Source organism: Pygocentrus nattereri, chromosome 3, assembly GCF_015220715.1.
Source record: "Pygocentrus nattereri isolate fPygNat1 chromosome 3, fPygNat1.pri, whole genome shotgun sequence".
NCBI classification, from domain to species: domain Eukaryota; kingdom Metazoa; phylum Chordata; class Actinopteri; order Characiformes; family Serrasalmidae; genus Pygocentrus; species Pygocentrus nattereri.
The window spans coordinates 29,311,203-29,337,037 of record NC_051213.1 but is presented as its reverse complement, the minus strand read 5'-3'; the positions used below and the strand labels follow the sequence as shown (position 1 = coordinate 29,337,037).

The 25,835-nt window shown below is 43.6% G+C and overlaps 1 protein-coding gene across 3 annotated transcripts; it reads right to left on the bottom strand.

Moving 5' to 3' along the window:
* Positions 1-569: 569 nt before the first annotated feature.
* Positions 570-25,835, bottom strand: clk2b (CDC-like kinase 2b). Of its 3 annotated transcripts, none has more exons than XM_017712372.2 (13): positions 25,690-25,835; positions 23,915-24,141; positions 21,017-21,281; positions 12,863-12,953; positions 12,017-12,083; positions 11,179-11,295; positions 10,841-11,007; positions 10,380-10,474; positions 6,733-6,862; positions 6,522-6,625; positions 5,783-5,862; positions 4,246-4,336; positions 570-1,749 (listed from the first exon to the last, which is right to left on the bottom strand). In XM_017712372.2, the coding sequence occupies exons 2-13, from the start codon at positions 24,139-24,141 to the stop codon at positions 1,573-1,575; spliced, it is 1,611 nt and encodes a 536-aa protein (XP_017567861.2). In that variant the 5' UTR covers positions 25,690-25,835; the 3' UTR covers positions 570-1,572. The 3 variants fall into 3 exon arrangements, with proteins under 3 accessions (XP_017567861.2, XP_017567862.2, XP_037393178.1); XM_017712373.2 differs by having other exon boundaries at positions 6,522-6,604; positions 25,690-25,834; XM_037537281.1 differs by lacking the exons at positions 21,017-21,281; positions 23,915-24,141; positions 25,690-25,835 and adding an exon at positions 13,396-13,499 and having other exon boundaries at positions 6,522-6,604.

Here is a 25,835-nt window from a genome sequence, read left to right as displayed (position 1 = left end):
ACATGGTGATTACGAATGGAAGTTGGATGGGATGGTATGGCTTTAGTATGCGTACATGTATCAGTGAAACCATGATAAACAACTGTCAGCTGGATTCCACAAATGCCCACAGGCAATGAGCGACAAGCAATTTTAGAGACAATAGGCAAAAAGTTGCTGTAGGTGTGAGAATACAGAGTTCGAACTAAATGGGGCATTTTGTTACTGAGCCTTTAAGACTCTAAATGAGCTCTATTCTGATTGGCTGCTCTGTATTGTGACTGATTCAAACCCAGTTTGGGCTTAAACACCTTTAACTGCAACATGGAGCTAAACTGCTGTAAGCTGTATACTGTGTATGTAGTATGCACTAATATAAATATAGTGTTGGTTTTAGTGACATCACAAAACATTTAATTTGTTTCCATCTATAGACTGTGTGGAACAGGGAGTGAACAGTGCTTTTTGACACTAACAAAGTTTTCCATTATATGCACCTTTTAAATGTACTGAAAATAGCATGTGGTTTCAATGGAGAAGAGAGTTGCATTAGTGAAGATGTTATGAAAGCATGGACCAAGGCTTCAGCATCTGTGTAGGGTAAGATTATGCTATTACGACCCTGACCCCAACATCACCCACACAGCAGATATTACAGTAAAACCATCAAACTCATTCACTAAGCATTACCAAACCCAACATGCACACACACCCACGCACATCTCATTCACACTCTCCAACAGCCTTCTAACTCAACTAATCTGTGTCACAGTCCATCACTACCATTGCCAAGAAAACAAAAGAACACCACACAGTTCCAGTGACCCCCACCCACAAACATACACACCCTTGAGCAGATTCTCAGATTCTGCTGTTGGGCCACAAATGAGGAATAAAGAAAGATTATTTTATTGTAGACAAGCTTTTGCAGTATTTACATATATATATATATATATATATATATATATATATTCATTTCATACAAAAATGCAAGTCAGTTCCTTAAAATAAATACTGCAAGCCTGTGTGTGACAGTGAAAGATTCCAGACAGAAAAATGTAACAACACACAGAGATCTGAGGGGTCTGAAGATCGCGTGTGTGTTTGTATAATGACTTTAAGTGCCAGGTTGGTCCATGGTGCTGGCAGAGATGAGCTGTCTATCAAAGGGGTCAGGCTGCCAGATGAGGGAGGCTCTAATCCGATTGGCGCTCAGATTGGGGTGGCAGTGAACAGGTAAGTATAGTCCTCCACCAATCAGCAATGACTTCTGGACTAAAACAAACAAATGAACAAACAAAAAACAAAAGGCTCCTCATCTCCACCTTTTCGATCCATCAGGCTGACCCCTTTCTCACCTCCGAAGGTTACGATTGGCTGGATCAGCCATCAATCAATTCACAGTTCAACTGACCCATGTATCCCACAAGAGGCAGCATGGCTGTGAGGACTGAGAAGACAGAGCCAGAGGGTACAGAAGGAGGAGCCTTTGAATGGAGTGGGCGGGGTCATGTGGCAGAGGGGTGGAGTAGGCAGATGGCTCAGGAGGAACAGCAGAAAGTGAGGTAGAGGACAGACAGCAAAGGTCAGAGGTCACCGGCTGACGTTGCGGCTGCTGCTAGAGGAATGTTCGGCGTCTCTCGGAGAAGAGAAGAAGGGATGACGCAGGCAGGAGGAGAGAGGGAGGCGACGCTCAGGCTCGTACTCCAACATACCCTCCAAAAGATCAAACAGCTGGTGATGCTCCTCTGCTTCACATAACAGATACCGCTAGAGAGAGAGAGAGAGAGAGAGAGAGAGAGAGAGAGAGAGAGAGAGAGAGAGAGAGAGAGAGAGAGAGAGAGAGAGAGAGAGAGAGAGAGAGAGAGAGAGAGAGAGAGAGAGAGAGAGAGAGAGAGAGAGAGAGAGAGAGAGAGAGAGAGAGTCACTTTTACAGGAAGAGTCTGTAGTCACAACTCAGCAAATCACCTCAAAGAAAGATATAAGGAGTCTTAAGGTGTTACCAGGTCTCAGATTTAAGAAAAAGTTATTTGCCAAACATGATCTGGGACCAAATATTCATTCTGCAGAACAGTAATCAGATTTAAATGTATTTGTCCAAATACTTGCAAACAGCATGAACTAGAGGACAAAAACCAAAAACTCAATACTATTTAGCCTGTATGAAAAAATTACTCACAAATGAAGGCTGACACGCTGCACTTGAAGGGGCATTTTGGCCTCAGACTTGCACATAATGTCATATTTGTCAGGTAATGTAAAATTCTTTGGCACAGAATTGCATCCCTCAGCCTCACTGGTTTCACAGAATACACAACTTTGAAATCATCCATCAGTGTTCTCTTACTACAATACCTAGCATGCATTACATACACGCATCTCTAAACTCTCTCTTTACTGAGATAACAAAATGCTGACTGCTAGTTTAGCCACTGAATTTGTGATTATGAATACAGAAGTGACATTCAGCTTCCTTGCAGTAATATAAGTTAATTTCAATCAGCCTTGCATAATCAGAAGGGGAGGAGGGGGGTTTCCTAGTCCTTAAACCAGATAATATTGTTCTACAGCCTCTTGTAGCACCACTGTAGGAGGCAAGTAGACATGTATGCAACAGATAAAGCAATAGTGAAATTTTTCATTTTAACCAGAGTGCCCCCTTAAGCCACATATTCATCCTTTGAGTCGAAATACTAATTTCATGAATGCATAATACACAATGAATATGTAAGAAAAATAACAAATTCTACTCCACTGCCCTGATATTCCTCACTGTAGCTGTTCTGATATTTAGATGAGGAATGTAATCACCAGGGGCCAGTTTCACCAGCAGTGCATACACTCAAACAAAGAATATTTTTCAGTGTTCAGTTCAGGTTTACACGTGATGTTACTTTTATGGCAGCAGATGGCAAAAGTTCTAGACTGATGCTGTGTCATTAAAGAAACTGCACTTTCATTCAGCTCAATTGTACACACTGTTCTTTTCTATAATGGTTTCATTCATATAATGCAAAAAGCAGTGCAAGCTACTGTACACATTTCCACTGGAAGCGTTTTTACTTGCGTATGTGTGCTTATGTATGTTTACTGTATTTGTAAAGGTAGATAAGTACATATGTAGGTGTATGTGTAGCAGTGGGTGATATAGCCGTTCATCTGGTATACTGGGTGAAATTCTTCGGAGGGTAGAGTTTGGCCATTACCTTGTGGCCGTTGCCTCAAATGAGTACAGATAATTCAACATACAAACAGGGCAAAACAGTCTCTCATTTTCCCGTGAAGTGAGTTGCAGTCTGAGGCAAAGTACTCCACTTTGAGTTCAAGAGTTTTATTGTCACATGCACAGCAGAAACAGGCAGTTACACTGTACAATAACAGTCTTACTTATTGTTACTGAAGGAGCAGACAATAGACTGCAATGAGTTAATGAGCAAAAGTGAAGAGTGAAAGTGGGAAAAAGCAGGTCTTTTTGGGTTAGACATTATCATTTAGCTTTGCATGCCAACTAGTTGGCTTTCTGTGCGCAAGGTCTGTGATGCCCGTCGCTCAGCCAGGTGACACTGTGATTTGAGGCAATGCTCCTTGCAACAAACCAAGAGGTTAAGCATACATCAACTGGCCTTTTCACTAAGAACACCTTAAATCCTTGTTCTGCACTCATTATCCATTTTATCAGGTTCACGTATCATACAGGTGCACATAGTAGTTACAATTACAGAAGCCCCCTTTTACATTGTTCTTCAATGGCCAGAATGCCCACAGGACCACCAAAGACCAGGTACTATTTGGGTGGTGAATCATTCTCACTGCTGTGTCTTATCCACCCATACCAGCACAACACACACTAACACACTGCCACCATCACATCAGTATCCTAAACTGTGGAGGTCCTGACTACTGAAGAACAGGAAAAAAGGGACTAGTAAAGAATGCAGAGAAATAGGTGGACTACAGTCTGTAATTGTAGTATAAAGTGAACCAATATAGCAAGCTGATCTGATAATATGGTCAATGAGTTTAGATACAAGGAGGCTAATCTGTTTATATATGGGACACATGCATGATCTCACATAATGACAAACCTTCAGTCGTGTTTGTCAGAGGAGCCAATAAAATGGACATAGAGTATAGATAAAATGAGGTGTACTTAATGAAGAGGCTGGTCAGTGTCAACTGTAACTGTTAGCAATCTTAATTATACCATGATATAAATTTTTGGCCATATTGCCCACTACAATGTGAGTGCATGTCTGTGAGACTCACACGCAGAGGTTTGCAGTTCTCTCTGACGTATCTTCCTGCTGAGGAATTCTCATCCCAGTCCAGCCTGCCTCGGTAAAAATACTTCTGCTTCCTGTAGGCCGAGAACAAATGTTATTACAAACACACAAGAGCACACATCACCGCACATACACACACACTGACTACATGGCACAAATATACACAAATACATACACACACACACTGTTCTGGCACTCTGCACTGAAAACCTTGAGGGAACAGCACTGACAGAAAATACAAGACACAACATGTAAAATGGCAAATTAGACACTAAAAATACAAAAAGCCAAACACCCTCATACACAGTACTAATCAGCAGATGACTGAGTCCAGCCTAAATTCATCACCGCAAGCTTCTCTATCGATTAGCTCTGCCTCCTCTACCGATTTGACACGCTTGATGATGAGCCAACAAACTGAGGTGTGTTGCAACAGATAGACATTAAATTGTTATTGAATAAATTATGAAGTAAAATGTGTATTTGTATTTTCCAAATAGACCTACAAAACAAATAAATACATAATTCCTTAAAAAGCTCCTTATGATGATGAGTTGTTGTGAGAGAAGCCATCATGCTTTACACATTTTACCATACAGTCTGTATTTTACACACAACCCCAAAAGAGAGAATAGTCATGTTTTAAGCATTTTTGCGGGCTAATGGTTTTTGGCCTGTGCATTTGTGTGTTTTTTAATTGGCCATTCCAGATTGGGACCTGAGGCACCTTCTCTCCAGGTCTAAAGCTAACTGCCCAGATACTTTAGCTTGGTTGTTTTACTGTAGCGATTCATATGTTGAAGTTCCTAAGCCCAACGGCATTGATTTATGATTCCATGCACGTAAGCGCAACTTAACAAAGTAAACTCAGTAGAAAAGGGAGAGCTGTGAAGGTAAAGTTAGGACTATGGTTTGTAGCCTGCACAATTTTTAAAGGAACATAAACTCCAGCATATTTAACAGGCTGCTTAGTGGTAAATGAGTCCTCTCTAGTTCTCTCTCAATTCTTTTCTCAACATTGTCATTATAACCTTCTATGTATCACCATCAGATTACTTGACAATATTCAATATGAATCATCCTACTGTCCAGACCTAGCTCCCACTATAATAATTACATTTGTTGCTGTCTGTAAGGCCTGTTCTCTCAATGTGTTTATTGTGGAAAAATAGGAAAAATTGCAGGAACTCTGTGGCATTTTACCATAACATGTGACTGTTAAAGTGCCACAAACATTCTGCTTTGCCAGTGATGCTGTTACTACTGCACAGGAGCAGCCACATATGCTTGAAGTTTTTTTTACATTTTATTCCTGTAGTATGCTACAACTTAACTGCACAAAATATAATTTTGATGTTTTTTCACTCAAAAAATTAACATGTAACTCCTTTCAGTTTAATTAACATTACATTTGTGTGTAAAACGTGCTTGCTAATGCTGACCAAATAAAAAAAAGTATACAATCCAGCATGGAGACTGTTCGACTGTTTGTTTTGTATGTGTGTGTCTGAATGTGACACCTAGTTTTGCGGATCATTCTGGAGGGGATTGGTCCTTGTATTCGCTCCATCATGGCCAAGTGCTCTCTGTTATCATGTGTCTGAAACAATAAAACATCTGTAAATGTCAAGTGCACACACACACACATGAAAACCCAAGGACAGTGAGATAAGGATCATGCCCATAACACAACTGCTGCAAGAACACACACATGCAGTCACACACACAAGCACAAAGACACACAGTGTTAACTGTGTGAAACTAGATTAATTACACAAATTTATTACAATTAAAAAAGATTTTTTTTAAACACAGTGCATTATGTAATGTCTATATGAGTGGACTGTATTTTTTACTGTCATTAATTCAATAATATGATCCCTAGCATGTGAATGCAGGATTCACATGAGGCTGAACTTGAAAATCATGCGATTTCCATAGAGTGATTGCAGTTTCAAATTCATGATAATCCACTAGCTGTAAAAAACTTTAGTTTTATCCAGAGTGCCATCAATAGAACTTCCCATTTATAGGTTGTATTAGAATGAGAGTGTTACAGTAATGGAGTCATAGCAGATGGGCTTCAGATCAAACTAGAAGATATGTTAACAGCATTACAAAAACAGTGACATTAATGACTTATTGGTTTATATGTTAACTTTGATACTACTAAAAGAAACATATTTGTATTTCCCCTACATGTGTGACATTTATACAGGACAAACACTCACATTCCCTGTATAGATACATACAAAGTACCTGAAAGAGTGTAAATCCGAGGTAATACTCGAACAGAATGCAGCCGATACTCCAGATGTCACAGGGCTGACTCCAACCCAGCTCTGCAAACACACACACACACACTGAAAGAACACGTAGACCAGCAAAAGTTCAACACACAACACACATTAAAACATAACACATGGATAAAACAAAAGATACATGCACACAAGTAATAAACACACATTACCTAGAATGACCTCGGGGGCTCGGTAATGTCTGGTGGAAACTATAGTGCTGTGGTGCTCATGGTCAAAGGTGGCACTTCCAAAATCCACCACCCTCACAGCTGTGTCTTTCACCACACGCTCCTCCCGCTTCTGTGTGCACACATACAGTTGATATGCCCAACATGCAATACTAGATCTGTTCAGTACAATTTAAGCTGGGTCCACACAATACAATTTCTAGCCTGTTTTGACAAATTTTCAACATCTACATCAATTTTCCAGGTAGGGAGCTCAATCAGAAGCAATCTGACACTATAGATGATCTAGAAGTGTGAGAGAAGAAAGGAGTCAATCTCACCTTCAGCTCTGGAGCAATCAGAGGACTTCTGATATTGTCAAAAAAGTTTGAATATCACACTTCATAATGCACAATCATCCATCCATCCATCCATCCATGCATCCATCCATCCATCCATCCATCCATCCATCCATCCATCATCTTCCGCTTCTCCGGGGTTCGGGTCGCGGGGGCAGCATCCTGAGCAATGAAGCCCAGACCTCCCTTTCCCCAGCCACTTCCACTAGCTCCCTGGGAGGGATTCCGAGGCGCTCCCAGGCCAGCTGGGCGATATAGTCACGCCAGCGTGTCCTGGGTCTTCCCCGGGGTCTCCTCCCCGGTGGACTTGCCTGTGACACCTCCCAAGGGAGGCGTCCAGGAGGCATCCTAACAAGATGCCCGAACCACCTCAACTGGCTCCTCTCGACGTGAAGAAGCAGCGGCTGTACTCCGAGTCCCTCCCGGATGACCGAACTTCTCACCCTATCTCTAACGGAGAGTCCAGACACCCTGCGGAGGAAACTCATTTCGCCGCTTGTATTCGCCATCTCGTTCTTTCGGTCATTACACAAAGCTCATGACCATAGGTGAGGGTGGGAACGTAGATCGACCAGTAAATCGAGAGCCTTGCCTTATGGCTCAGCTCTTTCTTTACCACAACAGACCGGTAAAGAGCCCGCATCACTGCTGACCCAGCACAAATCCGCCTGTCAATCTCCCGCTCCCTTGTACCATCACTCGTGAACAAGACCCCGAGATACTTAAACTCCTCCACTTGAGGCAAGAGCTCATCCCCGACCCAGAGAGGGCTCTCCACCCTTTCCCGCGTGAGAACCATGACCTCGGATTTGGAGGTACTGATCCTCATCCCGGCCGCTTCACACTCGGCTGCAAACCAATCCAGTGAAAGCTGAAGTTCATGGCCTGATGTCCCCAATAGGACCACATCATCTGCAAACAGCAGCGATGTGACCCTGAGGTCACCAAACCGGACACCCTCCATCCCCTGACTGCGCCTAGAAATTCTATCCATAAAAATTATGAACAGAATCGGTGACAAAGGGCAGCCCCGACGGAGTCCAACTCTCATTGGGAAAAAGTCTGACTTACTGCCGGCCATGTGAACCAAACTCCTGCTTTGTTTGTACAGGGCCTGAATGGCTCGTAGCAAAGAGCCATGTACCCCGTACTCCCGAAGCACCTCCCACAGAATACCCCGGGGAACACAGTCGAATGCCTTCTCCAAATCCACAAAGCACATGTGGACTGGTTGGGCAAACTCCCATGAACCCTCCAGAATCCTGGAGAGGGTAAAGAGTTGGTCCAGTGTTCCACGACCAGGGCGGAACCCGCACTGCTCCTCCTGAATCCGAGGTTCGACTATAAGCCGGACTCTCTTCTCCAGTACCCCTGCATAGACCTTACCAGGGAGGCTGAGGAGTGTGATTCCCTTGTAGTTGGAACACACCCTCCGGTCCCCCTTTTTAAAAAGAGGCACCACCACCCCAGTCTGCCAATCCAGTGGCACCACCCCCGATGTCCACGCAATGTTGAAAAGGCGTGTCAGCCAAGACAGCCCCACAACATCAGAGCCTTGAGGAACTCGGGACGGATCTCATCCACCCCTGGAGCCCTGCCGCCAAGGAGCTTTTTAACTACCTTAGCGACTTCGGCCTCAGTAATGGACAAGCCTATTCCCGTGTACCCAGACTCTGCCTCCTCACTGGAGAACGTGTTGGTGGGATTGAGAAGGTCCTCAAAGTATTCCTTCCACCGCCCAATAACGTCTTCAGTCCAAGTCAGCAGCACACCATATCCACTATATACAATGCTAGTGGCACACTGCTTTCCCCTTCTGAGTCGCCTGACGGTTTGGCAGAATCTTTTCGGAGCCGACTTAAAGTCACTTTCCAAGGCCTCACCGAACTCTTCCCACACCCGGGTTTTTGCCTTGGCAACGACTGAAGCCGCAGATCGCTTGGCCTGTCGATCCCTGCCAGCTGCCTCTGGTGTCCTACAGGCCAACCATGCCCGGTAGGACTCCTTCTTCAGCTTGACGGCATCTCTCACCTGGGGTGTCCACCACCGGGTTCGAGGATTACTGCCCCGGCAGGCACCAACTACCTTGCGACCACAGCTACAGTCAGCTGCTTCAACAATGGAGGAGCGGAACATGGCCCATTCTGAGTCAATGTCCCTCACCTCCCCCAATATCTGGTCAAAGTTCTGACGGAGGTGTGAGTTGAAGATCAATCTGACAGGTTCTTCTGCCAGACGTTCCCAGCAAACCCTCACTATACGTTTGGGTTTGCCTGGTCTGACCGGCATCTTCCCCCACCACCTGATCCAACTCACCACCAGGTGGTGATCAGTTGACAGCTCAGCTCCTCTCTTTACCCGAGTGTCCAATACACGCAAGTCCGATGACACGACTACAAAGTCAATCATTGAACTGCGGCCTAGGGTGTCCTGGTGCCATGTGCACTTATGGACATCCTTGTGTTCAAACATGGTGTTCGTTATGGACAAACTGTGGTTTGCACAGGAGTCCAAAAACTGAACACCACTCGGGTTCAGATCAGAGAGGCCATTCCTCCCAATCACACCTCTCCAGGTCTTACTGTCGTTGCCCACGTGAGCGTTGAAGTCCCCCAGTAGGACAATCGAGTCTCCAGGAGAAGCACTTTCAAGCACCCCTCCCAAGGACTCTAGGAGGGCTGGGTACTCTGAACTGCTGTTAGGTGCATAAGCACAGTCAGGACCCGTTCCCCAACCCGAAGGCGTAGGGAAGCTACCCTCTCGTCCACCGGGGAAAACCCCAACATACAGGCGCCGAGTCGAGGGGCTATGAGAAAGCCCACACCTGCCCGCCGCCTCTCACCATGGGCAACTCCAGAAAAGAAAAAAGTCCAGCCTCTCTCAAGGAGATTGGACCCAGAGCCCAAGCTATGTGTTGAGGTGAGCCCGACTATATCTAGCCGGTATCTCTCAACCTCGCGCACCAACTCAGGCTCCTTTCCTGCCAGTGAGGTAACGTTCCAAGTTCCAAAAGCCAGTTTCAGCAATGCACAATCATACCTTTTATATTTACATAATGCCACTGTTTCAAGTTTATAGACAAGAAAAAATGTTCTTAACAAAAAAATCTGTAAATAGGTGAAAGGGTAAAAATAACTTCACACAAGGCAAAAGGTGCAGCTGGTGTTTCAAAATGGTGTAAAGAAATAAACGTAATAAAGAGGATACAAAGGGTTTTTATTATATCACCTTTTAATGGAAAATTGTACAAGTTCTTTGCAGCTATGATGCCTCCAACATCATGGCTCTTACCTTTTCTGCATTGTAGCTTGTGCTGAAGTCTGAGTTGACGAACAGGATGTTCTCCGGCTTCAGGTCTGTGTGCGTCAGCTTGTTGTCATGGAGAACTGTGACGGAAGAGAAGGATGATGACAGCAGAAAACTCAGCATCCCTGTGCTCACAACAGCCAGTGTGGTTCAGCTGAACAACAAACACTGTCAGCAGTGCCCCCCTCTGCCCAAAGCCCCATATGACATAAAGCAGACTAAGGCTTGTACACACTACTGCTCTGTGTGGAGGGCTGAATGAGCTCATCTGTAGTTCAGCGGATGATAAACTGCAGGACATTACACTACAAAGAACACCAGACATCAGAAGCACAGAGTCTGAGTGCGTATTCTCCACATACACACCTGCAGCCCTCGACACCTGACAGACCTTCTCTGTGTGTGTGTGTGTGTGTGTGTGTGTGTGTGTGTGTGTGTGTACTCACATCTCACAGCGATGCAGATTTGGTAGGCCATGTGGCGGACCTGGCTAAGTGAGTAGGGCAGATAGTTATTCTCTTTCATGAAGTCAAAGGTGCTGAGGGCCAGCAACTCAAAGCTGATACACATATGACCATGATAATCAAACCAGTCAAACATCTGCACACATAGACTGAGAGAGAGAGAGAGAGAGAGAGAGAGAGAGAGAGAGAGAGAGAGAGAGAGAGAGTTTAATTAATCAGTGACAAGCAGATTAGAAACTAATATTTTATCACATTTTTTCTGGTTCAGTGCCTCTGTTTATGAGACATGCTGAAAATGAGAGACAGACAGCCGAACTCACTATTTGTTTTCTGGATCCTTTTCTCTTATCTTCTCCAGAACGTTGATCTCCAGCCGAGCTGCCTCTTTATACTTCTCAACATTCTTAATGATCTTCAAAGCAATGCGAGAACCTCCCCTTTACACACACACACACCCACACAGAGAGAGAGAGAGAGAGAGAGAGAAAGCGAGATAGCAAGAGAGAGAGAAACAAAAACATCTTAAGGAGAATTCAAATAAAGTTCAATAGTGAAGATTTTCAGTTATCTGTTAAGTGGGCTGATGTGAATGCTCCGTTCTAGAGAAATTTATTAACTGTAAATGGAGGTGGTGATAGTAACTGGATGTCTAAAGTGTTTAATGATTCATACCGGAAACACTGCATTCATGATAACTTTAAGATTACGTTTTGGCCTGGAAAACAGAGAGGTACATTTTGGATGTTGCAAATTTGATACTATTTTATCATTATCAATATTACATATAATAAATAATAAAATGAATATGAAAAGTGAATAAAACGGTTGAATGTACATTATTAGACATAGTGATCCTTGTCACCACCCTGTGTTCCTATCAACAACACTAAAGAAATCTATCTGAAAATTAAAAGTGAGAATTAAAAAACACTGCACACTCCATCTTTATCTACACCCGTGTGTGTGAGTGCTACTCCTAGATGAGTCGTGCACATTTTAGAGCTTTTTTATTCTAACGCACCTGACGCACCTCAGTTCAGTTCGAAGGACTTGATAAGTGTAAAAGAGGAGTGCGGGTGCTGGAGCAGGTAAACATACTAAAAGTGCAAGACAGGGGAGCAGCAGGGCTGAGTGTGTACGTGTGCATGTGTTACTAACCTGTGATGGTCAATGCACTGCACCACCTTGCCAAAAGTACCTTCTCCCAGCGTGTTCACGATCTCATCTGTGCAGGAGAGACACACAGACATCATGAGATAAAGGGAACATAAATGAACACAGCAGAAGAATTAAATATCTGGTGGAAAGCAAAGATTATTTGCAAAATTCAATTTAGAAAATGACTTAAAAATGAACAGACGTTAGTTCTACTGAAACAGCTTGCAGGTTAACACTACTGAAATGCTATGAAGGTTAACGCTACTGAAACACCCTATAGGTTAAAGCTACTGAAACGTCCAGCAGGTTGATGTTACTGAAACAGCCTACAGGTTACTGCTACTGAAACGCTCTGCAGGTTAACACTACTGAAATGGCTAAAAGGTTAATGTTACTGAAACGCCCTGAAGATTGACGCTACTGAAACACCTTGCAGGTTAACGCTACTGAAATGCCCTGTAGCTTGACACAACTGAAACATTCTGCAGGTTGATACTACTGAAACATCCCACAGGTTAAAGCTACTAAAATACCCCACAGGTTAATGCTACTGAAACATCCAGTGGATTAAAGCTACCCAAATATTTTACAAAATTTCGCTACTGAAATGGCTTGCAAGTACTGAATTTTCCCAGAGGTTAACTATATTTAAACATTGCTAAATGCTTAAATGTCACACAAGTCAAATCTACGGAAATACAAATTAGGCTAACTATACTGAAAATGTCCTGCAGCATAGCGTTACTCAAACTTCTTACCCCCACAATAACCCTACAGAAATGCCCTGAGGCTCTATATGGTAAGCAATTAAGTGCAGAAAGAGAACATTCAGTGACCTCTACATACATCTGTCCTGTAGCACATCTCCTGCTCGATAAACCAGGTGACCCTCCTCATCATCCTGAACAGCTGACGCCCGCGCCCGACTGTCACTTCGCTAGGGCAGAGATAGTCAAAGAGAGAGAGAGAGACACACACAAAACAAAAACACACAGCATCTACATAAGCAAGGTCTCAGCCACAAAAACATCAACTGACATAGAGGTGACCTAATATAAAAAAGCAAAGAGCTTATATAAGACTTTTGTCAATTCAAAATTGAATGCACAATTAACATAATAAACAATGATGATATACAAAGTTCTGCACTGTCCTTTATCTGCATGATTTGATAATATCAAAGTTTTATTTGTCATGACAAAAATCACAAGAGAGCCAGACCGAGACAGACTGAGGGAGAGAGGGAGAGAGGGAGAGAGGGAGGGAGAGAGAGAGAGAGAGAGAGAGAGAGAGAGAGAGAGAGAGAGATTCACCCACACTTACACAGCACAAAGAAAGAAGTACAATGTGTGAAGACAGACCCTGAGGCAGTTACTCACAGAGCAGAAGCAGAGGCAGCCCAGAAAGCCCTTACACATGGAATATACACCTGCCTTCCCCATTACACCACATACACACACACACTACTGAGGGAGGGGGTGGGGGGTGGGGGAAGAAGAAAGATGGGAAAAGAGAACAGAGGAGAAACAGAGGGGGGAAGGCAAGAAAGGAAAGAGAAAGAGAGGAAGAGGGAAAGAGGGAGAGAGAGACAGCAAGAGGGGAAGGGGAGAAGTGAGGGGTCTGGAGTAGGAGTGTGTGAGACTTGGTCTAATTTTAAACGCTTCATGGCGTCTTGGGAAAATCCAGAGACACCCATCGGTGTTTTGAAGTCCAGCACTCAGAGATCTAGTTACCTCAGCTGGCCTGCTTACATCTTCTTAACCCTCTCTTGCATAGAGACACACTGCCCTTTCTCTCCTTCACAAACTCTACCCACTTTCTCTCACTCATGTACATACTGTGCACTCTCTTAGTCTGTCCATCCCTTTTTAACTTTTAATCATATAATAATAAACATGTCAAAACAGCACTGTTAATAGTGATCTTCAATGCAAAGTGCAAAGACGCTTATATAGCGCTGATGTCCCTCTTCTCACTCTGGGGCTGAACCTCAAATGACTCCCTGGTCCCTACACAGCTAGACTTTCAAAAAGGTGCACAGCAAACTATTTAGGGAGGACAGAACCATTTGAGACTCAGCCTGGGTTTGATGCTACTTTTGACTGAAACACAGATATCTGAAGTGTGTAAGCCATTAGTGTGACATTTTTGACATTTAAATTGCAGTTTTACAGTGAATTATTTTGTAAGTACTTTAATTCAAGCCTGTGATATTGTTCAGCCTGTTACCTTTCTTTTAGCCAATTAGCTATCTGACAAGCCTAGTTCTAGTTAAGAAAATAAGTTGTAAGCCCCTCAGTTTGAACAAAAACAGGTTCTTACATCATCAGTACACTCTTGGGTCCACATAAGCAGTATTAGAGTCTAAAATAATTTATTATGCATTAACAGCAGAAGGATTTTTCACTGGCGCAATAATGCACAATTCAGCTGTTGTACAGTGGTCATTGATGTGTGTATACTGTGTATTTTACTACAGAATATGTAGGTGGATTTCTGGATATGTGACTCAGCTTAACCAGTTAGATCACATTTCAAGCTTTTTTTTGTCATTTGGGGTGTGGCAGTTCTTCATGTCAGAATGTGCTTCAAGAAAGTCAGCTGTGCACATTCACAGCTTTACAGACTAAAACACAAAGTCTCTCTTAACAGACATTTAGGGCACTTTTTTCCACTTTGTCTGTTGTAGTTTAGTTTACTGCTTCATTAACCCCTTAAATGTGGGGAAAAAAAATTATTACACATTCCTATATCCCAAAAACAGGTTAGCCAGTTTGCACTGAAGTCCCTGTAGTTAATGAATAATAAGACAGTGTGCAATACCTACAATTATTGTCATATTGTGTTTATGTTGTAGTTAATGAAAAGTGAAACGCTGTTGTGAAATACAGTGTGATTGTTCTAGTAGCCAGTTATCGTCATTAGATTTGCTCCTACCTAGTCAGTATAAACATCAATGCGTTATTACTATGGCAACAAATGTGGTCATGCAAGCAAATGCAACTATAGTCTGACCATACAAATTACATTTGGTTATGCTTAAACTTAAAATTGTTATAAGAAATGCATAAAAAGTCAGATACAAGAGAGAAATCTTACTTGTCTTTCAGTGTGAACAAAGCCTTACTTCAACTTAGCAATTCAACAAAACATGACATTTGATGGGGGGGGGTTAAATGTTTGTATAAAACTGTAGGTAACCCAAATCATCGTCCTCTCTTCATGCAGCTCCACACTAGTGTGTGTTTGTATGAAAGCCAATAAGACCATTGTTTTCCCCTACCATAGAAATTAGTGGCTGAGCATTGGAGGAATTGTGATTTAATATTCAATATTTCTTATATTACTCAGCAAACAGAAAGACACACTAGGTGTTCTAAATGTAGAGTGCAGTTGGGCTGCATTTCTACACTGCTATGTAAATTGTACTACAGGCCAGGAAAACATATAGTAAAACAGTGTACAACTTCTTTAGTAGTAACTGTCCTATTTCCGCAGTGCACCTATGCCGCACTACTAAAGCCTTTTATACTGGCTGCACACAGCAAAGGTACAAACATGTACTTTCAGTCTCTCTTGCCACTTGTCATACACAGCATGAAAGTCGTGGCTAAACTGAGTGCACACTATGCGATTTTAGCCCAGATTCTCTGTCACAGATCTGCAACAGGCCCCTTAGCTCAGCAACAAATCGCAGCATGCACCCTTGACAACTGCTCATATGGTGTAAACGGTTCAATAACATGACTTTCTCAATTAAAAAAAAAATTCAGGGAGCAAAGCTAGAGCAAAAAATTATAATAAAAATCAAACATTCTGTCGAGTAATGGTGGCATGGATGATCAATGATATAGACAGTAGATGGGTCTCTATTGAACAAAATTCCATATCAGGAATACCATTATCTACTCTTTCATTCTTAAATCAACAATCTTGGAAAAAATTTAAATAAGTAGTGTATGGATCAAATGCACACTGAAGGTGTGGGCTTCAGTTCAAAAAAACAGTTAAAGGGAGCTATAGTTTTGTCTTGGGCGATACCCATAGTAGGCAATATGGAATTTCTTCCTTCCGTATGAGATAATGCATATAAAAGATGGGCAAAGAAGGGGCTACAATTAACCAGCTGTTTGATGGGAATATATTTAAATCTTTCTCACAATTCCAAGGCAAGTTTGCTCTACCATCAAGCGACTTTAAATATTTACAAATTAGACATTATATTACAAAAAACACAAAATGGGATATCATTAAAAGACAACTAACCAATATAGAAACTCACTTCCTGGATCGGGGCCTTGTAATGGCGGAAGGGCTTGTGTGGTCTAGGGATCTTCAGAGCCAAGTTGTCGGGAGCAATACGCTCCTGGTAGGGTCTCCTAGGGTGAACAGGTCTCGAGTGAAGACCCAGACCAACACAATCCAAAAACCCACCGTGAAAAACAGGCACAGAATACCATATACCTTGCCCGGGATAGGGTCACCAGGACCTACCCCTGGAGACAGGCCTGGGGGTAGTGTCCCCAGCGAGCGCCTGGTGGCCGGACAACCCACGTAACCCGGCCGCGCACAGCCCGAAGGTCCAGGATACGGGAGCGGTGCAGTGCTGCACAGGCAGTGGGAGATTGCAGGGGGGCCCTTGGCAGCCTAGGCCCTTGTGGCAGAAACTGGCTCTTGGCATGTGGAATGTAACCTCACGGGGGGGAGGGGCAGAGCTTGTGCGGGAGGTTGAGAGGTACCAACTAGATATAGTTGGGCTCACCTCCACCCACAGTGTCAGCTCTGGAACCAAACTCCTTGATAGGGGTTGGTCCCTCTTCTGCTCATGGGTTGCACAGGGGGAGAGGCGCTGGGCAGGATTGGGGATACTCACAAGTCCCTGGCTGGCGGCAGTCCAGTTGGAGTTTGTCCCAGTGGACGAGAGGGTCGCCTCAATGCGAATTAAAATCACAGAGAGGACAACTCTGACTGTTGTGTGTGCTTATGCACCAAACAACAGGTCAGAGTATTAGGCCTTCTTGGAGCAAGTGGGCAAGGTTCTGAAAACGGTCCAACCAACCGACTCCATAGTTTTACTGGGGAACTTCAATGCTCATGTTGGCAATGACGGAGACCTGGAGAGGTGTGATTGGGAAGAACGATCTACCTGCCTGCCTGATCTAAACCCAAATGGTGAATTGTTATTGGACTTTTTTGCCAGGCATGGACTGTCCATAACGAACACCAAGTTTCGAACACAAGGATGTTCATAAGTGTACATGGTACCAGAGCTCCTCGGGTCAGAGGTCAATGATCGACTTTGTTGTAATTTCATCTGACTTGGGACCATATGTTCTGGACACTTGGGTAAAGAGAGGTGCTGAGCTGTCAAATGATCACCATGTGGTGGTGAGTTGGATCAGATGGCAAGGAAAACTGATGGCCAGACCCGGTGAATAGCGAGGGTGTGCTGGGAACGACTGTCAGAGGCCCCTGTTCGGAATGATTTCAACTCTCACCTCCGGGAGAGCTTTTCTCATGTCCCGGGGGAGGTAGGGGACATGGAGTCTGAATGGACCCTGTTCAAAACCTCCATTGTGGAAGCTGCCAGGCATAGCTGTGGCCAAAAGCTTGTGGGTGCCTATTGGGGCGGTAACCCAAGAACCACCTGGTGGACACCAGTGGTGAGGGAGGCCGTCAAACTGAAGAAAGAGGCCTTTAGGGACTGGATGGCCCGAAGGACTCCCGACTCAGCAGAGATGTACCGACAGGCCAAAAAGGTGGCAGCCGCAATGGTGGCAGAAGCAAAATGGGAGGAGTTTGAGAAGCATGGGAGGAGTTTGGCGAAGCCATGGAAAAAGACTTTCGGTCGGCTTCAAGGAGGTTCTGGACAACTGTCCGGCCACTCAGGAGTGGTTGGGGTGGCTGCGCCCAAGCTCTATTCGGCAAGGGTGGAGAAACTCTGACTTCAAATTATGATATTGTCGGTTGGTGAAAGAAGCACTTTGAAGAACTCCTTAATCCAGGAAACATGCCTCCCTCACAGGAGTCAGGGCCAGAGGCCTCTGGTGTGTCAAGCTCCATTTCCCTGGTGGAGGTCACTGAGGTAGTTGTCAAACTCTTCAGTTGCAAGGCACCAGGGGTAGATGAGATTCGTCCAGAGATGCTTAAGGTTCTGGATATTGTAGGGTTGTCGTGGCTGATGCGCCTCTGCAATATTGCATGGACCTCAAGAACAGTACCCTTGGACTGGCAGACCAGGGTGGTGGTCCCCATTTTTAAAAAAGGGGACCGGAGGGTGTGTGCCAACTATTGGGGTATCACGCTGCTCAGCCTCCCTGGGAAAGTCTATGCCAAGGTGCTGGAAAGGAGCCTCCGACCGATAGTTGAACCTCAGACTGAGGAGGAACAATGCAGATTCCGTCCCAGCCATGGAACAATGGACCAACATTTCACCCTCTCGCGGATTGTTGTGGGGGCATGGAAGTTTGCCAACCCAGTCTACATGTGTTTTGTGGATTTGGAGAAGACTTACGACCGGGTTCCCCGAGATATCTTGTGGGAGGTCCTCCGGGAGTATGCAGTACCGGGGCTACTACTCCGGGCCATTAGATCTCTGTACTCCCAGAGTCAGAGCTGTGTTCACATACTCAACATTAAGTCAGACCCTTTCAGTGTTAGCGCTGGGCATGGTTGTGCCCTGTCTCCACTCCTGTTTGTGATATTCATGGACAGGGTGTCAAGGCGTAGCCAAGGTCTGGAGGGCATTATGTGTGGAAGCCAGAGTGTGGTGTCTCTGCTATTTGCAGACGATGTTGTTCTTTTGGCTGAATCACATGGATGCCTCCAGCGCTCACTGGAGCAGTTTGCAGCTGAATGTGAAGCAGTTGGTATGCGGATCAGCACCTCCAAATCTGAGTCCATGGTCTTAGCCCAGAAAAGGATGGCATGCTCACTCCAGGTAAGGGGAAAGGACTTGCCCCAGGCGGAGGAGTTTAAGTAGTTTAAGTATCTCAGGGTCTTGTTCGCGAGTGATGGGAAGAGGGATCGGCCGCAGGCTGGGACAGTGGCAGCAGTAATGTGGTCACTGTACTGGACTGTAGTGGTGAAGAGGGAGCTGAGCCATAAGGCAAAGCTCTCTGTTTATCGGTTGGTCTACATCCTGAACCTCACCTATGGTCATGGGCTGTGTGCGGTAATGACCGAAAGAATGAGATCATGAATACAAATGGCGGAAATGAGCTTTCTTCACAGGGTGGACGGCTACACTCTATTTGATAGGATGAGGAGCTCGGCCATCCGGGAGGAGCTCGGAGTAGAGCTGCTACTCCTCTGCATTGAGAGGAGCCAGCTGAGGTGGTTAGGGCATTTGATTCGGATGCCCCCTGGACGCCTCCCAGTGGGGGGTGTACCAGGCACAGCCTACTGGGATAAGACGCTGGGGTCGTCCTAGGACCCGCTGGAGGGATTACATCTCCAAGTTAGCCTGGGAGCGGCTTTGGGTCTCTGGGAATGAGCTGGAGGAAGTTGCGGGGGACAGAGTCATCTGGGATTTTCTGCTCTCCCAACAGCTACCGCGACCCTATCTGGATTTAGCAGTTAAGAACAACGATGATGATAATTTTATAACTTTGTCTGAACACTCTGCATCAACAAAAAAACAAATCTCTCATATCTATAAAAAACTAATGATTGACTGTCAAGACAACACTTTACATCTCAAAGGACAATGGGAATTGGAACATATTGGAATTGGAATATAGTAGTGGAGGATGAAGTTTGGGACAATGTATGTTCCAGATGTCACAGGTTGACTGGGAGCCAGCTATGGAAAGAATTAGATTGCAAGGTTAAAATGAGGTATTTCAGGACTCCACTGGTTACATGTGTTTTTTGTTTTTTTTTAAAAACTACCAATAAATGTTGGAGAAACTGTAGTATGGTTGGAGACTATACTCATGTGTTCTGGGATTGTCTAAAAATAAAGACATTCTGGAAGAATATTAAAGAGGAGTTGGAGAAAATTCTAGAAGTTCATATTCCATTGGACCCATTACTGTTCTTGCTGGAAGTGTTACCTGATCACAAGTTAACCAATGATCAGTGCTACATACTGCATATTCCATTGATGATTGCAAGAAAATTGATTACGGTTCATTGGAAGATGCCTAAACCCCCAACAATTGTACAGTGGTCACAAAATGTCAAGCATGATTATATGATGGCCCAGCTACAAAGCTACAATTAAAAGTACCTATTTTTATAAGAAGATGGAAACCTGTTATTGTCTACCTTAGTTAGGGGTGGGGCCCTTTTGTTTATTTATTTATTTTTCCCCCTCCTTCCCCCTGAGTATATGTGAATATGTGTATGGAGCTACAGAATGTGTGGATATGTATATGTGCTTATGTATTGTTCCTTCAACATGTATGTTAACTGAAGCCCCAATCTCAAGGTGAATTTGTTATAGGTTAATAGCCAGTCAATGTGTGTTAATGGCAATAAAGTCCCCCCCCAAAATAATCTAACATTCTGAAGGGGTAAAAGCAAGTATTTGCTGAGGCTGCAGATCTCTGCATTTATGGCTGACTTTGAAACATCTGAGTGAATATTCGCAGCACCTTTGTCCTCTGTGCTGGTGATGGTCTGTATGGACCCAGAAAATGCAGGGGGTGCCAGTGGGCTACGTAAAGAGCGAGTCTGAAATTGAAATAGATTTTCACATCTTTCATTCTGTCTAAAGAAGCAACAAAAAAACAATTCTGTTGTGTAGTGTCCATGTGGCATTAGCTTGTAACCAACCACATCAACAACAAATATCTGCCATTAATAATCTCTATCTAGGTAAAACACTACAGACAACATAAAATGAAGTGAGCCTTTAACAGTGCTGAAGGGCAGGTATTTTCAAAGAGAAAGATAGACGCAGAGACAAACAAAGAAAGAGATGGAGAGAATTGTTGTGGGGAGTCCTGTAGAGAGAGGAACTGGTGAAAGAGAGGAGTATAAAACAGTTCTCACCGAAGATAAAGACTGGCTCTGGCTTCGTGAGCGGCTTCTAGAGTGGCTTCTTGTCCTGGTTCTGCGCCGTGGGTGTCTGCGTCCAGTTCTGCTGCCTCTCTCCTCACGCTGCCCCCTGCTGCCTCGCTCATGCCTGCGCTCATGGGATCGGCGGCTGAAACTAGTGTGTGTGTAGTAGGAGTCTGCAACATTGCGTCCTGCACAGCTGTACTCCAACCTCTCATCGTCATAGTAACGCCTGCGATCAGGTGACCGCTTTTCATAACTAACACAAAACACACACACACAAACACCAGAAACAAAAAGCCATGAAACTCATATTATGAATACAGCCTATGTTCTCTCACTATAACATTATGTCCAGTAATATTAATACCAACAGTGAGGTACAGCAGTAGTACCAGAAACACTGATACCAGCAATAAAGTACCTATGAGTTTCAGACATACTTACACAAGCAATAAAGTTTGTGTCAGACTAATAGAGCACTCTATTAGTACCGGACATACTAATACAAACAATAGAGCGCTCTTTTAGTATCAGACATGCCAATAAAACAATAGAGCGCTCTATTAGTACCGGACATACTAATACAAATATTAGAGCGCTCTTTTAGTATCAGACATGCCAATAAAACAATAGAGCGTTCTATTAGTATCAGACATACTAATACAAACAATAGAGTGCTCTATTAATATCAGACATATTGACACAATTAAGTATTGTTATGACCAAACATATTAATACCTACATTAAAGGATTCTAGTAGTGCTGATTCTATCAGTAAGGTGAGTAGTAAACCTCTAATACTGATATCAACAGTACACCAGCAATACTATAAAAGGCTCAACTCTATTCTTTGCCAACAATACTAATACCAACACTATACCAGTATAGTATGCAGACACCAGTCCAACATTATCTAGCACCAATAATATTGACACTAGCCCTACATTACTTAGTACAAGTAATATTGACAGCAGCACTACATTACTAAGTAATACTGACACCAGCACTACATTACTCAGTAATACTGACACCAGCACTACATTACTCAGTAATAATGACACCAGCACTACATTACTCAGTAATACTGACACCAGCACTACATTACTCAGTACAGGTAAGGCCCAATCCCATTTTACCCCTTGTTCACGTCTAGGGATAGAGTATCCCGTTTTTTTGTTGAGATAGAGGGGTAGGACATATTGTTAGGGCTACATTGCCCTCCAAACTCAGGTTTTCGGTAATAGCATGCGATTGTCTCAGTAGCTAGCTAGTTAACTTTCCCATTTCCACCTTAAATAGTCCATCAGCTCTGATGCCTGAAATGCCAGAATGTAACTGCTGCACATTTAAGGTGGAATGGGAAAATTTGATCAAGAAGCTGTTGAATAGCAGACTTCAGCTTCGTATCACCAAAGAATTAGCGGTGGGCAATAATTAATAATTGCCTTATACCCCCTCTTTGAATGCATATGATGCCCTAAATGTAACTAAAGCCCAGGTTGCTGAACTTTCCCTTCTCTGCTATCACTGAAGACTGGCTGCCTGCAGAGCACTGCTAGTAGCCTGTTAACGAAGAAATTATTTTTTTTTTTTTGGAGGGTTGTCCCATTTTGTAGAGCAAGATTTACAGTACACTACTCAATACCAGTAATACTGACACCAGCACTACATTATTCAGTATTCAAAAATTCTGACACCAGCACTACATTATTCAGTACTCAGTAATACTGACACCAGCATTACATTATCTAGCACCAGTAATACTGACACCAGCATTATATTATCTAGCAACAGTAATACTGACACAAGCACTTAGTACTAGTGATAAAGGCGTCAAGGTCTCAGTGAGACAATTAATTGGTTATATTTATGACAATAAGTATTTATTTAATCTCAAGTCAATTTCATCAGACAATTAACATTACCCAGTTTCAGCGTAACTTTACATAGAAAGGAATTATACAAATACATCCATGTGACATGTCAGGCTGGAATACAGTGCTAACAACATTTGCTTGTATATGATAAGTGAAGTTCAGAAACTGAAACCATCATCAGCAGCAGCAGATGAACAGATGGTACTTCTCAAGTTATAACAGATTGAGTGCTTTTCAAAATGTGAGCCAACTGTAAGACAGCATACATCTTTGTGTGTGGGTGTGCGTAACTGAATTTTCAGAAAGAAAACAGTATAAACAGTGGAAATCTTTGGCCTTACAATGACGACACGAAACAACTGAATGCATCATAAAATCTCAATTCTTTCCACAATTTCATCTGATAAGATTATTTTGGGAAGAGTTACTTTTAAAAATACAATGAATACACAAATGTGACTGGAGAAACACAGCTGTGGAATACACAAAACAAAACACCAAGTTTTCTGGCTTTTTACACTTATAAACAACCAGAGAATTTTATTTTGGCCATGAAATGAGAGCATACATTCACTCACTCTCTCAGTTTCTAAGCTGCTTCTCCCTCAGGGTTGCGGAGGGGTGCTGGAGCCTATCCCAGCAGTCATTGGGCGGAAGGCAGGATACACCCTGGACAGGTCGCCAGTCCATCGCAGGGCAGACAGACAGACATACACAATCACACGCACACCTAGGGGCAATGCAGCATGTCCAATTGGCCTGACTGCATGTCTTTGGACTGTGGGAGGAAACCGGAGAACCCGGAGGAAACCCACACAGACACGGGGAGAACCCGGAGGAAACCCACACAGACACGGGGAGAACATGCAAACTCACACAAAGAGGACCCTGGTCGCCCGGCCCAGGGAATCGAACCCAGGCCTTCCTTGTTGTAAGGCGACAGTGCTACCACCACGCCCCACGATGATACACACACACACACACACACACACACACATACACAAAACCTCACCTTCTAGAGCGCTGGTAGCTGTTTTCTCTCCTGCGGGCTCCTCTCCTCTCTCCACGCTCTCTGCTGTGGCTCCTGCTGCAACTCCTCTCCCGCTGGTATCCTGAGGAGCCAGATCGGGATCGGGTTCGAGTGCGCCGCCTGCGCCGGTGCTTGCGGCTTCGGTATCGGCTCCTGTATTTTCCTCGGCTGCCCCTCTCAGAAGATGAGTATCGTCGAAAGTGAGGCATCTGTGAACAGACAGAGATATCATACACACCTGTACCTGTTTCCACAAAGCTGACTGCAATTTACACACAATTTACACAACAACACAATTACAGACAGTCAGTGTACAAGGGGCCATTCATAAGTGCATATATAGGATATTAGATCTTGCACTGCTGATATAAGATTAAACTGCTAATAAAAGAGCTCTAGATTCATGCATGTAACGTTTAAATGTAGTAGGGCAACATCTAGAAGCATCAAACCTTTTTCATATCGTATTGCTCTTAAACAATGCTTACAGCCAAAAGGATGATCCCACAACTTAAAAACAAAGTGTTAATCTTTTTTAAGGACATTCTGGAAAAAAAACCAAAAACAAGTTTCCCCAAAATAGCTTTCAATAGAAAGGAAAACACATCTTAATCTTTGGCACAAAACAGTGCTTATGAGCAGTAAGGTGTGACAGACATTTGGTGCTCCAAAGCCGTTGTTTCAGCACATTAACTCACATTATGCTTTTTGCCGTGGAGATGACAGAAGCTTTTCATTTTCCTTTTCAAACAGACTGAGCCCCTAAAGTGCCACTATAAAAAAAATGTAAATGTCACTGCATTCCCTTACTGTATTTTTCCATTCCCTCACAAGGTTTTTGTGTTGACCCTGCTAAATGTTTTGCATCCCCTCACAAAAGTTTAACATTTTCTTGTGAAATCCATTGCATTTGCAAGTGAATGCAAAACTATTGTGAAGGCACACTAAACATGTGCAAGTGAATGCGAATTTATTGAGAGGGAATGCAAAACATTTGCGAGGTAATATAAAAAAATTACGAGGGACTAAAAACATCTGCAAGACAATGCAAAATATTGCGAGTTACTAAAAAGCATTTGCAAGAGAATGCAAAATTACTGCGAGGGGATGAAAAACATTTGCAAAGGAATGCAAAATTATGGCAAGGGAACGCAGTGTCATTTTTTAAAAACCACGACCCCTTAGGAAATCGGCCATATGAAACCCTCATCCCCAAAGTGTCAAATGTTCCATCGACATCTCTAAATGCAAACCAAGAGTATAAAAACACATTCACATTCATTTCAACGGGTGTTGGTTTATTCACTCCACAGAAGGTGCATGGAGTGAAAATTCACTTGTTTAGCTGTGTTAGAGAGTGAAGGGTGCTTGGTGAACATCAGCTGATGATAACAACCGTGTTTGTGTGAAAAGCTATTTTAGTATTTTAGCGCAGTAACGTGAGTAGAACTTAGCAAGCTTAGCAGCAGGGCGCTGCAGCTAACCTACCAGACGACTGGCTCATAGTATTGCAATTACATTTAAACTATCGTCTTTAAAATGGATCTAGTGACAGTGTGTGGTTTACACTAATATTTAAAATGTTATAGTAATATGAGCAGAACAGTGTTGTTTGTGTTATTTAACCTGCAGCTTTCGTGCTGTTATGGTGTGTTAGCTTAGCTCATGCTAATGCTGGGCCTGCTCTCTGAACTTGAACGTCTCCTACTCAGATAAATCTGATAAAGATCTCTCTCACGCAGGTTTTGTTTCTTTACCGTTTTAGCAGCCAGGCCGGTTCGTTTATCCCAGAGGAAATCCGTGCTGAATGCTTTTCTGGAGCGATTTCAGTCTTATAGTTATTATGTTAGCGCTGCAGCGCCACTCCGGTAGCCCGCAGGTTGCCAGATTTACTGATTCCACC

Bases quoted from the DNA above. Each gene is read 5' to 3' on its own strand.
- clk2b (XM_017712372.2), bottom strand. From the start codon at position 24,141: ATGCCTCACTTTCGACGATACTCATCTTCTGAGAGGGGCAGCCGAGGA. The intron at 21,282-23,914 runs GTGAGGTTTTGT...GTTTTGTGTTAG, and splicing joins AGCTACCAGCGCTCTAGAAG to TTATGAAAAGCGGTCACCTG. The intron at 1,750-4,245 runs GTGAGTCTCACA...CTCTCTCTCTAG, and splicing joins AGAACTGCAAACCTCTGCGT to CGGTATCTGTTATGTGAAGC.